The sequence below is a fragment of the Bos javanicus genome, chromosome 4, assembly GCF_032452875.1.
Source record: "Bos javanicus breed banteng chromosome 4, ARS-OSU_banteng_1.0, whole genome shotgun sequence".
In the NCBI taxonomy this organism is placed as follows: domain Eukaryota; kingdom Metazoa; phylum Chordata; class Mammalia; order Artiodactyla; family Bovidae; genus Bos; species Bos javanicus.
The window spans coordinates 28,171,057-28,184,457 of NC_083871.1; the positions used below are offsets into that span (position 1 = coordinate 28,171,057).

Consider the following 13,401-nt stretch of genomic DNA (forward strand, 5'->3'; position numbering starts at 1 on the left):
TTCCTTCCACTTTTTACTATCCCATCTAAATTTGGTATTTTATGGGACTTTTTTTTATTCTCAAAGGAAAAGAGTGAACTTAAATCAGATTTGAGATTTTTCTCCCTCTCCCTCCCCCCTTCCTTTTTAAAATCCATGTGATTTGATCTGCTCAGCAGTGACTTTAGATAATTGAATTCTCAATTGTTAGGAACCTTCCGTATGAAAGATTTGGCATACCTGCTTGATTTATTATTATATCTTTTAAAGTTATCACTGTGGCCATGGCTTAGATTACAGGAAAAGCTGTTCAGAATATTTAACAATATGGTTAGCAGAAATATTTGTCTGTGAGTTTTATGAATATTTCTTCCAGACTGGAATTATTTACTATGTGCCTTGACTTAGACCAAGAGTATTTCTAAGCATTAAGGATCAGAACTTTGCATTACACATTTTCTGTAAGCTTACTGCTCTTTTCATAGCAGTTGGATAAAAAGGTGGATTTTAATGTGGTCAGCCTCATTCTTAAATGGCCTGTGGAAAAGATTTTTCTTGGTATCATTGTGAGACCCATAGGTGTGGAAAATAATGCTTGGATGCAGTAATGCTTGGAAACAATTTTCATCCAATTTTAAATCTTTTTAGAATTGTTTTGCCAAGTATTTAGAAACATACAATCATTATAAAGTGAATATTTTGACTTCTATCATAATAGATTTGTCTTATTCATACTTAACCTCAAGTGCAATACCAGAGCTGAAATTCTGGACAGCTCTAGTTTATTGAGTGAATATTTCAGTGCATTTCCAAGGATTAAGAAGATATTATTTCATTATTCCAGAATGGAAGCAACTTAGTTTGGTTTTGGGGTCTTATTGCTTGACAGTTTTATAGACTTTGATTTGGTTCTGCCAACTGTATTCTGAAAACTTACTTTCTTTTCACACACAAAAAACATAATATTTAAGAGAGGAACAAGGTCAGGCTTGAAAACAGCCTAGGCAGGCTTGAAGACCATGCATTTCCATATTCAAGGTAATTGTTTTAAGTTTTCATGAATACATAAATATTGATATTATAAATATTATAAGTATTAAATGAGGGAGAGTGAAATATAGTCTTTTGTACTTTAGAATGGTTAATAAAAGAAACTAAAATTTTTAATTAATGATAACATTGAAAAAATGAGTAGCAAAACTGTAGAAACGAGAATGATAAGGGGTTGTTGCAGGGCAGAGAGGAGGTATGACAGGTGGAACACAGGAGATTTATAGGGCCTTGAAGCATTCTGTGTGATGTTGTAATGGTGGATACCTGACAGTGTGCATCTGTCAGAGCCCCTAGAGTTATACAAAAAGAGAAAAGCCTGGTCGTGAACTTTTGTAAACAGTAATGTAAGTTATCAGGATTGGCTCATCAACTGTCACAAATGCACCACACTAATGCAGAATGTTGTTAATAGGAGAAACCACAGCAAGATGGGGTGGTGGATTGGACCTCTCTGTGCTTTTTGCTTAAATTTTCTGTAAACATAGAACTGCCCCGAAAAATAAGTGTATAGCATAATAAATTGACTTGCATAAATCATGAGATGATTATCACAGTAAGTTTAGTGAACACCCATCATCAACAGGTACAGAATTAAAGAAATAGAAAAAGTATTTTCCTTCTGATGAGAACTCTTAGGATTTACACTCTTAGCAACTTTCATATGTGACACACAGCAGTGTTAATCAGATCTATAATGCTGTACATTATTTCCATAGTACTCATTTATCTTGTAACTGGAAGTATGCACCTTTTGTTTGCTTTCATGTAATTCCCCTTCCCCCCAAATCCCACCTCCGATAACCACAAATGATATCTTTTTCTATATTTATCTATTGAGTGCATTGAGTTTTCATGTGCCTTTTAAAGGCAAACAGCTATCTTTAGAATTATGTTTGAGTTCCTTTCTCTCTTCTGTGTGTGTATCTATTATAGATTTTTGGTTTGTGGTTACCATGAGGTTTATATATAGTGATTTAAATATAAATATGGGGGCTTTCCCAGGTGGCTCAGTGGTAAATAATCTGTCTGCCAATGCACGAGATGCAGGAGACAGCGGGTTGAGTCTCTGCATCAGGAAGATCCCCGAGAGTAGGAAATGGCACCCCACTCCAGTATTCTTTCCTGGAAAATCCACGGACAGAGGAGGCTGGTAGGCTGCAGTCCATAGGTTCGCAAACAGGCAGACAGGACTGAGCAACTGAGCATGCAGACATACAGAAATATGATTAAGTTGCTGCTCTCTTATGAATTTTAACTTCATTTCCCACATTTACTGTCTTTGACATAGCATTTTACATCTTTTTGTTTTGTGTGTCCCTTAACCACTTATTGTGGATAAGTAGTACTTATGTGGATTTTATTCCCTTGATCTTTAAACCTTCCTACTAGCTTTATATGTGGCTAATTTACTAACTTTTGTATATGTGTGCATTTACCAATGAAATATTTCCTTTTATAATTTTCGTATTTCTAGTTCTGACCTTTTCTTTTTCACAGAGAGAAGTCCTTTTAACATTTCTTATAAAGCTTTTTTGGTTATGCTGAACTCTTTTAGCTTATTCTTGTCTGTGAAGCTTTTGATCTCTCCATCAAATCTCAGTGAAAGTCTTGCTGGGGAGTGTATGCTTGTTTGTAGGGTTTTTTTCCTCTTTTATTACTCTAGGATCAGAAGGTGGGTCTGACATAGGCTTCTTTCAAATTATGACTTCTGCCCTGGGTCCTGAATTATGTGAGATTTTGTGTGTGCCTTAAGACTGAGGTCTATTTCCCATTGCCCTTTGACCATCCCAAGAGTAAGCCCCACTAGCCTTCAAAGCCAGACTTCTAGGATCTTGGCTTCCCAGTGTAGGACACCCAGACTGGGGAGCTTGTAATAGGCCTCAGACCCCTCATTCCTTGGGGAGAAACTCTCTAACTGTGATTATCCTTGTGTTTGTGGTCCTCACCCTGGAATATGGTTCTTGACTATACCACATCTTACCCTTCCTACCCATGTCCTTGTGGTTCCTTCTTTATGTCTTTAGTTGTAGAAGATCTCTGATACCCTTCTAGTCTTTCTCCTCAATAGGTGCTCTGGACAAGGTGAGTTCAGGGTCTTCCTACTCTGAAATCTTGGCCACTTGTTTTCAACAAGTTGATTCAGGAACTTGTGAGTCACCGAGCATTTGAGGATCTGTGAGCAGAGCCCAGATGTTACCCTGTAGCAAAACATCTATTAATTATTTTAAAAATATAATTGATTTAAAAACTAAATTAATACAATTATGTAAAGTTTAAAAATAAAATAAAAAAAAAAACTAAATTTATGTTCTCTGAAAGCTCTTAAAACAAATTAAACAATATTGAACACATGGTTTTAAATATTTTTATTTATTCTTTTTTTTAATTGTTCCTTAAAGTGGGCACGTTGATGAATTGTTATAATTTTTTAGACATTGAACAAGAGATTTACATTTGGCAATATGAGAGACTATATATTCTGAAATACTCCTACGTGTAAATATGAAAACTACTCTTTTAAATTTATGGAGGACTTCCAAAAAGAGGAAGAAAAGCAAACAAATACTGTAGCTGTTGGCCACTCTGGGCCATCCTAAAGTATACAGTTGGCAAAAGTTTGAACATTAATAGACTCCTGTATTCTCAAAAACGGCGTCAAAGCCTTCAGTCTCCAAAGGGAAGGGTTTTGATTGGAGAGCAGAATAAAGAAAGAAATGTCAAAGAGCCGACTCTAAAGAAAAGGATACAATTATGTAAAGTTTAAAAATAAAATAAAAAAAAAAAGAAAAGGATAAATAGGAGAAAAGGAGACATTGCTGAACAAAACAACAAATGGACCTTAGCTATAACTGTCAATACAGAGAATTTCAAAGGGAATGAAAAGGGAAAAAATGTCTTTTCTATGACAATTTGTAATCAAGTTTTGGGATCCTTATTTTCATTATCTGTACATTTTGAAAAATAGCCCTTCGGTGAGGATTTAAAATTTATCCTGCTTGGCAATGTTTCAGCCATCCAGCAGAAGTAAACAAAATCCCACTCATCTTGGGTTTCAAAGGTAAATATCATATTCAAATCTATTCTCCAAGCTTTCTCGTATATAAAGTTCTAATGAATATGAACTAAAAAAAAAAAAAATAATAAAAGCAAAGGAAAATTAAGACATCATGAGGCTGAATCAGCAGGAACAAAAATAGTAAAACTAAGCCATAAAGACTTCAAATAGCAGATCTAGAATATAAAGTAATTATGTCTAAAGAAATAAAAACTTGAAAGATTAAAGTGACTAAGAAGTTATGAAATATAACCCAACAGAACACCTAGGATTGAACAACGAATCACTGAAATGAAGATATTGATGAAAGTATAAATAGCAGACTAGATACATCTGGAGTGAAAAAGCCAGGAAGGTAAATCTGCAACAAAAATACACATATTGTCGGACAGAGAGAGACAGAAAATAAATGAAAGAAAACTTCAGAGATGTTGAGGCTCTACTAACAATGACTACATCTCATTGAGGTTCCAAAATATGATGATAAGGTAATAAACAACTTTATTGAATACATTTGAACACAAAAGATACATATTTCTGGGAAAATGTAACTTGGGAAGATATTGAAAGCAAGAATAGTTCCCTAATCCCTAAGAAAATTCTCAGTAGATAAATGTCATCCTCAGACAAAACAGAAGAGTCAAATGGTTTACAGAAGATTTCTACCCAACATTCTAGGGTCAAATAATAGAAAAAGAAGGTCCAGCCATAATAAAATTCAAAATAGTAAAAGAATAGAAATTTATTGATTAACCTCTTTCATCAACATAGTGAAAAAATCCTAAACAAAGCATTAGTCAAATTCAGTGTGTATAAAAATGATAATATATCATAAACAAACTTACTTTATTCCATAAATTCAATGATGCCTAAATATTTGAAATATTAATGTAACTCACAACACTATGAAATTGTAGGAGAAAAACCATCTCGTTTGGTGTAGTAAAAATAATTAAATCGAACATCTGTTTATAATAAAAACTCAATTCAGGGTAGAAATAGAAAGGTTTCTCCTTATTCTGAATGAAACCACAGTAAGATGCCATTCTTTGCCACCCACATGTACGGCCCATCACACCAAATGTTGGCAAGGATGAAACTAAACAGGAATTCTGATACACACTGCTTCTCGCAGTGGGGATTGATCATAGTCCTTTGGAAATGATCTGGTTTTATTTAGCAGGTTGTAAGTCACAGCAGTTTTACTCCACTCTTGCATGTGTGCGCCAGAAGGCTGGTATAAGAATGTTCTTATTGGATTTTTTTTGGTCGCTTGTGGGATCCTTGTTCCTCTAATCAGGGATCCAACGGAGGCCCATGGTGGAGAAATCACAGAGTCCTAACCACTGGACCACCAGGAAAGTCCCATAGGGGCATTTTTTTTTTTTTGAATAACAGAAAAACATAAATATTTGTCAACAGGAGAGTGGGTAAATAAAGTATATTCATTAAATGGCCTACTAGAGAGCATAAAACTGTTGTTACAGGCATCGACAGAAATGAACTAACACAAAGTGTGAAAAGAGTATGTTGCAAAAGTCTAAAACCATTTTTATAAAATTCCAGAATAAGCAGGTTAAACAATCAAAAGCAAAGGAGTCATAAACACCAACGCAGAGTCCTGATTACCCACAGTGAAGGGGAGTTGTGTTATTAGAGAGTTGCGTGCAGGGGGCTTCAAAAATATTTTCCTTAAATTGCGAGGTCAGTGACCACTTGTTTGTTATGTCATACATAGATATTAATTTTTGTATTCATCAGCTATTTCATAGTAAAAAGAAGGCCTGTAAAATCTAATGTCATAGGTATGTAATTTGAGGTGATACATGGAAAACTTCTTCCTTTTATAATAAAGGCAAATGATGGAACGAAGAAACAAATATTAAGCAAATGGAATTGCATACCTTATTAATATTAGCCGAACACTTTTCATCCAGGTGTACACAGAATGCATTGTGAAAGGCAGTAATGTGCACAGTGAAGAGTGCACACGTGACTGGTGCAAATCTTAATTGTGAGACTTCGTAGCTGCAGGATCTTGGATTTTGTGATCCAAGATCTTTTATCAAATTATTGAGTATTGAATGAGTTAGCACGTGGGAAGTACTGAGAAAAGGACCTACACACAATAAATGCTCAATCAATATTAGGTTCTAGTGGTCAGCTGACTTTTAATTTATACTTTGAAATGTTCTGTTTGCATTATGGTAGGCTTTGGCCATTTGACGAAGCAGTTGATGACACTGGCTGATGGACATGTGGTGTTGGCTCTAGAAGGAGGACATGATCTCACAGCCATCTGCGATGCATCAGAAGCCTGTGTAAATGCCCTTCTAGGAAATGAGGTAAAAAACTAAAAGTATAAAAGAGCAGGGGTTAAGGGACCAGAAATGTACGCATGCATATGTTTTATCTTTCTTAACATCATACATACTCAGAAAACACAGTGTTGCTCTTACAATTTACAGGAAGAAGGCAAGCTGTAGATAAGAAAAGTTTACATGTCCTCCTGTTTTATGCTGTAACTTTTGCCCAGTTATAGAATCCATACAGTACATCTCTCGATCAGGTTATTGATAGAGCTCAGTAAATATGTAAAAATAACCCATGGGAGGAAATGGTCTGTATATTGACTCAGCTAATGAGCAGTGAAACACTGAGAAAGAATTAACTCAAAGAAAAGTTCCCAATATTTTCTGTAGGATTATGTTAGTTCAGGGAGGGAAACTTTTTAGAAATATTTTTTCAGCTTTTTAAAGTATAATTGGAATACAAAATTATAATTCATATATCTAACCTATACAGGTGTAATTATTTGATAATGTAATTATTTAATAATGTGCAGACATTGTTAAATGATATTCCTCCTTGAGTTAATTTAATACATTCATCACCCCACATAGTTACTTTTTTTGGATAAAAATACTTAAGTTCTACTCTCTTAGAAATTTTAATTATACAATAGAGTATTAGCAGTTATATTCACTGTTGTATACCTTAGATCTTCAAGGCTTATTCATCTTATTACTAAAAGTTTACAAACTTTTACCAAACATTCCCTATTCCACCCCAAGCCCCAGCTTCCAGCAACCACCATTCTACCCTGTGATTCTATGAGTTCAACTATTTTATTTGCTTGTTTTTGGTTCTAGGTAAGTTTTATTTTCTTTCTTGTCTAGCTAATTTCATTTAGCATAATACCTTCTGTGTTCATCCATAATGTCACAAAAGACAGGATTTCCTTTAAGATTGCATAATCCATTGTGTGTGTGTGTGTGTGTGTGGGTGTGTATTGGTGTGTATGTGTATTACATTTTCTTTATCCATTCATCTGTAAGTGAGAGATGCTTGCACTGTTTCCAAGCCTTGACTATTGTGAACAGTGATGCAGTAAAATTGGAAGTTCAGATGTCTCTTTGAGATAAAGAAATAGTGATTTCATTTCCTTTGAATATTTACCCAGAAGGGAGATTCCTGAGTCATGTGAAAGGTCTATTTTTCATTTCTTGAGGGACCTCTTACTGTTTTCCTTAGTGACTGTACTAGTTTACTTTCCTACCAAGAATGCACAAGGGTTTCCTTTCCCCAGCATCCTCACCAGCATTTCTCTCTTCTCTTTTTGATAATACACATCCTAGCAGTATGTGAGGTGATATCTCATTATGGTTTGATTTGCATTTTCCTGATGATTATTGATGGTGAACACCTTCTCATGTATATATTGGCCATCTGTTTGTGTTAGAAAATACATATTCAGGTCCTTTGCCCAATTTGAATTGTGGCATTTGGTTTTATGTGTTTTGCTAGTGAGTTGTATGAACCCCTTGTGTATTTTGGATACTAATTGCTTACTGGGTATATGATTTGTAAATATTTATTCCCATTCCATGAATTGCCTTTTCATTTTATTGATGATTATCTTTACTGTGCAGAAGCTTTTTAGTTTCATGTAGTCCCACCTGTTTTTAATTTTTGTTTTCACTTTTGTTCTCAATCCAAATAACCATGGCCAATAGCAATGTCAAGGGGCTCACCCCCTGTGTTTTATTCCAAGAGTTTTATGATTCCAAGTCTTGCATTTAAATATTTAATCAATTTTGAATTGATAGGGATACAGTTTCATTCTTTTACATATGGCTATCCAGTTTGACCAGTACCATTTATTGAAGAGATTATTCTCCATTGAGTATGTCTGGCTCCTTTACTGAAGATTAATTGTATATGCATGAGTTTATTTCTGGGATCTCTCTTCTGTCTGTTAACTTGTATGTCTGCTTTTAATGCCAGTACCATGACTTGTAATATAACTTGAGTTGATTGCTTGTAATATAACTTGAAATTAGGAAGTGTGATAACTCTGACATTATTCTTCTGTCTCAAGATTACATTGGCTATTTGGCATTCTTTTGTGGTTTCATTTCAATTTTAGGATTTTTTTTTTCTGTTGCTGTGAAAAAATGCCCTTTGATAGTTATTACATTGAATCTATAGCTCACTTGGATGTTATGGACATTTTAATTATATCTTTCTGATCCATGAACCTAGGATATCTTTTCATTTATTTGTGTCTTCAGTTTCTTTTATCAGTGTCTTAAAGATTTTTGTGTATAGGTCTCTCACTTCTTTGGATACATTTATTCCTAAGTAGATCGTTTTGGGGGCGAAGGCAATGGCAACCTACTCCAGTACTCCTGCCTGGAAAATCCCATGGATGGAGAAGGCTGGTAGGCTGCAGTCCATGGGGTCGCTAAGAGTTGGACACGACTGCATGACTTCACTTTCACTTTTCACTTTCATGTATTGGAGAAGGAAATGGCAACCCACTCTAGTGTTCTTGCCTGGAGAATCCCAGGGGCGGGGGAGCCTGGTGGGCTGCCGTCTCCGGGGTCGCACAGAGTCGGACATGACTGAAGCAACTTAGCAGCAGCAGCAGATTGTTTTTGATGCTATTGTATATGGGATTTTATTTTTTTCAGATAGTTAATTGTTAGTATTTAGAATCATAACTGATTTTTCTATGTTGATTTTGTATCCTACAACTTTGTTGAATTCATTTAACAGTTTTTTTGGTGGCATATATAGGGTTTTCTATATATATCATGTCATCTGCAAATAGTAACAGTTCTTTTCTGACTTAGATGTCTCATTCTTTTTCTTGTCTAATTGCTTTAGACAGTACTCATAATACTATGTTGAATAACATTTTGGCAGTATTGGGTATCCTAGTCTTGTTTCTGATCTAAGAGGAAAAGTTTTCAGCTTTTCAACATTGAGTGCAATGTTAGCTGTGAGTTTCTCATGAAAGTGAAAGTGTTAGTCACTCAGTGGTGTCTGATTCTTTGTGAGTCCATGGATTATAGCCTGCTAGGCTCCTCTGTCCATGGAATTCTTCAAGCAAGAATACTGGAGTGGGTTGCCATGCCCTTCTCCCAGGGATCTTCCCAAATCCAGGCCTCTCGCATCATGGGCAGATTCTGTACCATTTGAGCTGCCCAGGAAGCCTATATGTTCTCATGTATGGGACTTGATTATGTTATGGTGCTTTCCTTCGCAGAGGTAAAGAATCTGCCTGCAGTGCAAGAGATGTGGGTTCAATCTGTGGGTCAGGAAGATCCCCTGGAGAAGAATGACAACACACTCCAGTATTCTTGCCTAGGAAGCTCCATAGACAGAGGAGCCTGGCAGGCTATAGTCCATGGGGTCACAAAAAGAGTCGGACTTGACTTAATGACCAAACAACAACAACAAACCTTCTATCCCAAATTTATTGAAAGTTTTTTTCTTGAAAGAATATTGAATTTTTTCATATTCTTTGTCTGCGTCTATTAAGATGATTGTGTAATCTTTATCCTTCATTTTGTTGATGTGGCTTATTGCATTTTTTCATTTGCAGATGTTGAACTACCTTTGCATCTGTGGAATATATCTCACATAATCATGGCATTCAGTTTGCTTATATTTTTTGAGGATTTTGCATTTTGAACTTTAATGTTCATCAAGGGTATTAGCCTGTAATTTCTTTTCTTTAGTGTTCTTTACTGATTTTGGTATCAGGAAAATTCAGTTTGGTTCAGTCGCTCAGTTGTGTCTGACACTTTGCGACCCTATGGACTGCAGCACGCTAGGCTTCCCTGTCCATCACTGACTCCTGGAGAGTGCTCAAACTCATGTCCATCGAGTCAGGGATGCCATCCAACCATGTCATCCCCTTCTCCTCCTGCCTTCAATCTTTCCCAGCATCAGGGTCTTTTCCCATGAGTCAATTCTTCACATCAGGTGGCCAAAGTATTGGAGTTTCAGCTTCAGCATCACTCCTTTGAGTGAATTCATTGTAACTCATTGGATTCCTTCCAATGAATAATCAGGACTGATTTCTTTTAGGATTGACTGGTTTGATCTCCTTGCAGTCCAAGGGACTTTAAAGAGTCTTCTCCAACACCACAGTTCAGGAAAATGCTGACCTCCAAAAATGAGTTTGGACAGCTTCCCTCCTCTTCAATTTTTTGGACAAATTTGACAAAGATTAGTATTACTTCCTCTCTGATACAGTTCACCAGTGAAACCATCTGATTCTGAACTTTTATTTGTTGGGAGGTTTTGATTATAGATTCCGTCTCCTTACTGGTAATTTGTTAAGATTTCTCTGTGTCTTCATTATCTTGATGTGTTTTTTGTTTCTAGAAAATTATGTTTTTTTCTAAGCAATTTAACTTGTTGGCATATAATGTTTATAGTAGTATCTTATGTTCCTTTGTACTTGTACATTTTGAGTTGTAATGTCTCCTTATTCACTTCTGATTGTATTAATTGAGGCTTTTCTCTTTTTTACTTAGTCTAGTTAAAAGTTTATCAATTTTGTTTATCTTTCATAAATCCAGCTTAGTTTTATGGATTTTTTTCTATTGTCTTTTTAATCTCTATTTTATTATTTTCCACTTTGATCTTTTTTATTTCCTTCTTTCTACTAGTTGGGCCTTAGTTCATTCTTTACTTGTTAGTTTTTTGAGGTTAAATTTAGGTTCTTTAGTTGAGACCATCCTTTTTTTCTTAATGTAAGCATTTATCACCATAAACTTCTCTCTTAGAACTGCTTTTGCTGCACGCCATAAGTTTTGGTATTTTGTGTTACCATTCTCATTTATCTCAAGATATTTTTTCTAAAGTTCTTTTGATTTAGTCTTTGATGTATTGATTATTCAGCAGCATGTTGTTAAATAACCATATATTTTAGAATTTTACACTGTTTTCTTATAATTGATTTCTAGTTTTTGGCTGCTCCCTCTGCAGTGATGCCTGAGGGGGTAGCTATAGAGCTAAGTGCTCTCGTACTTAACAACTGCTTCTCTGTTTGCTATAGTCCTCTGGGACTCAAGAACCCAAGGCTTGTTAGCTTTCAGAGCTAGGTGTTTTGGGAGCCATTCTTATGGTGGGGGCCTTAAGCATTGGGGTGCTGGATTTGTAATCCAGACGCCTTCACTCCTCAAGAAGAGGCTGGGAGTTGAGGTTTCCTGGCAAAAGTGTACCTAAGCTTTCCCACTCATTTTGATGTGGGTATTTTCTCATTGTCTCAATATGTAGAGTCACTCAGCTAGTTTCTTTCAAGGGAATTGCTCTGTTTGTAGCTATACATTCAGCAGTGCATCCGTGGAAGGAGGAAAATTCAGGAATCTCCTATGTCATCCTCTTGATCTGGAGTCTTAAAAATATTTACAAATTCTTTTTTTTTCTGTCACCATTTGTAAATTATCTAGGCTGAGAGATATATTCAGCCTAGATACTGAACATATACTGAACAGCCTTTTCATACCATTCATGGGGTTCTCAAGGCAAGAATACTGAGGTGGTTTGCATTCCCTTCTCCAGTGGACCATGTTTTGTCAGAGCTCTCCACTATGACCCGTCCATCTTGGGTGGCCCTACATGGAATGGCTCATAGTTTCATTGAGTTAGACACAGCTGTGGTCCATGTGATCAGATTAGTTAGTTTTCTGTGATTGTGGTTTTCATTCTGTCTGCCCTCTAATGGAGAAGAATAAGAAGCATATGGAAGCTTCCTGCTGGGAGAGATTGAGAGGGAAACTGGGTCTTGTTCTGATGGGCAGGGCCATGCTCAGTAAATCTTTAATCCAATTTTCTGTTGATGGGTGGAGCTGTGTTCCCTCCCTGCTATTTAACTGAGACCAAACTATGGTGGAGGTAATGAAGATAATGGAGACCCCCTTCAAAAGGTCCCATGCACACACCACTGTATTCAGTGCCCCCAACCCTGCAGCAGGCCACCGCCAACCAATGCCTCCAGTCACATCCACAACTAGGTGTTGTTTTTGCTTTGGCTCCATCTCTTCATTTTTTCTGGAGTTATTTCTCTGCTGATCTCCAGTAGCATATTGGGCACCTACTGAGCTGGGGAGTTCATCAACATTTTAAGAATCAGTGAACTAAAATGGACTATAATGGGTGAATAACTCCAATGACCATTATATCTACTACCGTGGGCAAGAATACCTTAGAAGAAATGGAGTAGCCATCATAGTCAACCGAAAAGTCTGAAATGCAGTACTTGGACGCAATCTCAAAAATGACAGAATGATCTCTATTCGTTTCCAAGCCAAACCATTCAATATCACAGTAATCCAAGTCCATGCCACTACCAGTAATACTGAAGAAGCTGAAGTTGAATGGTTCTATGAAGACTATAAGACCTTCTAGTGAAATGAAGTGAAAGTCGCTCAGTCGTGTCCGACTCTTTGCGACCCCATGGACTGTCCAGTCCATAGAATTATCCAGGCCAGAATACTGGAGTGGGTAGCCTTGCCCTTCTCCAGGGGATCTTGCCAACCCAGGGATCGAACCCAGGTCTCCCACATTGCAGATGGATTGTTTACCAGCTGAGCCACAAGGGACCTTCTAGAACTAACACCAAAAAGATGTCCTTTTCATTATAGGGGACTGGAATGCAAAAGTAGGAAGTCAAGAAACACCTGGAGTAACAGGCAAATGTGGCCTTGGAGGACAAAACGAAGCAGGTCAAAGGCTAACAGAGTATGGCCAAGAGAATGCACTGGTCATAGCAAACACCCTCTTCCAACAACACAAGAGAAGACTCTACACATGGACATCACAAGATGGCCAACACCGAAATCAGATTGATTATATTCTTTGCAGCCAAAGATGGAGAATCTCTATACAGTCAACAAAAACAAGACCAGGAGCTGATTGTGGCTCAGATCATGAACTCCTTATTGCCAAATTCAGACTTAAATTGAAGAAAGTGGGGAAACCACTAGACCATTCAGGTATGACCTAAATCAAAA

The 13,401-nt window shown here is 36.5% G+C and overlaps 1 protein-coding gene across 7 annotated transcripts in view; it reads left to right on the top strand.

Annotated features, from left to right (window-relative positions):
• The window catches only part of HDAC9 (histone deacetylase 9), a 992,890-nt gene that overhangs the window by 905,397 nt on the left and 74,092 nt on the right, over window positions 1–13,401 (top strand). For all 7 annotated transcript variants that reach the window (XM_061413649.1, XM_061413654.1, XM_061413650.1 and 4 more), the window contains one exon: window positions 6,299–6,432. In XM_061413649.1, the coding sequence (XP_061269633.1) occupies window positions 6,299–6,432 (134 nt within the window). The remainder of the gene's footprint in view (window positions 1–6,298; window positions 6,433–13,401) is intronic.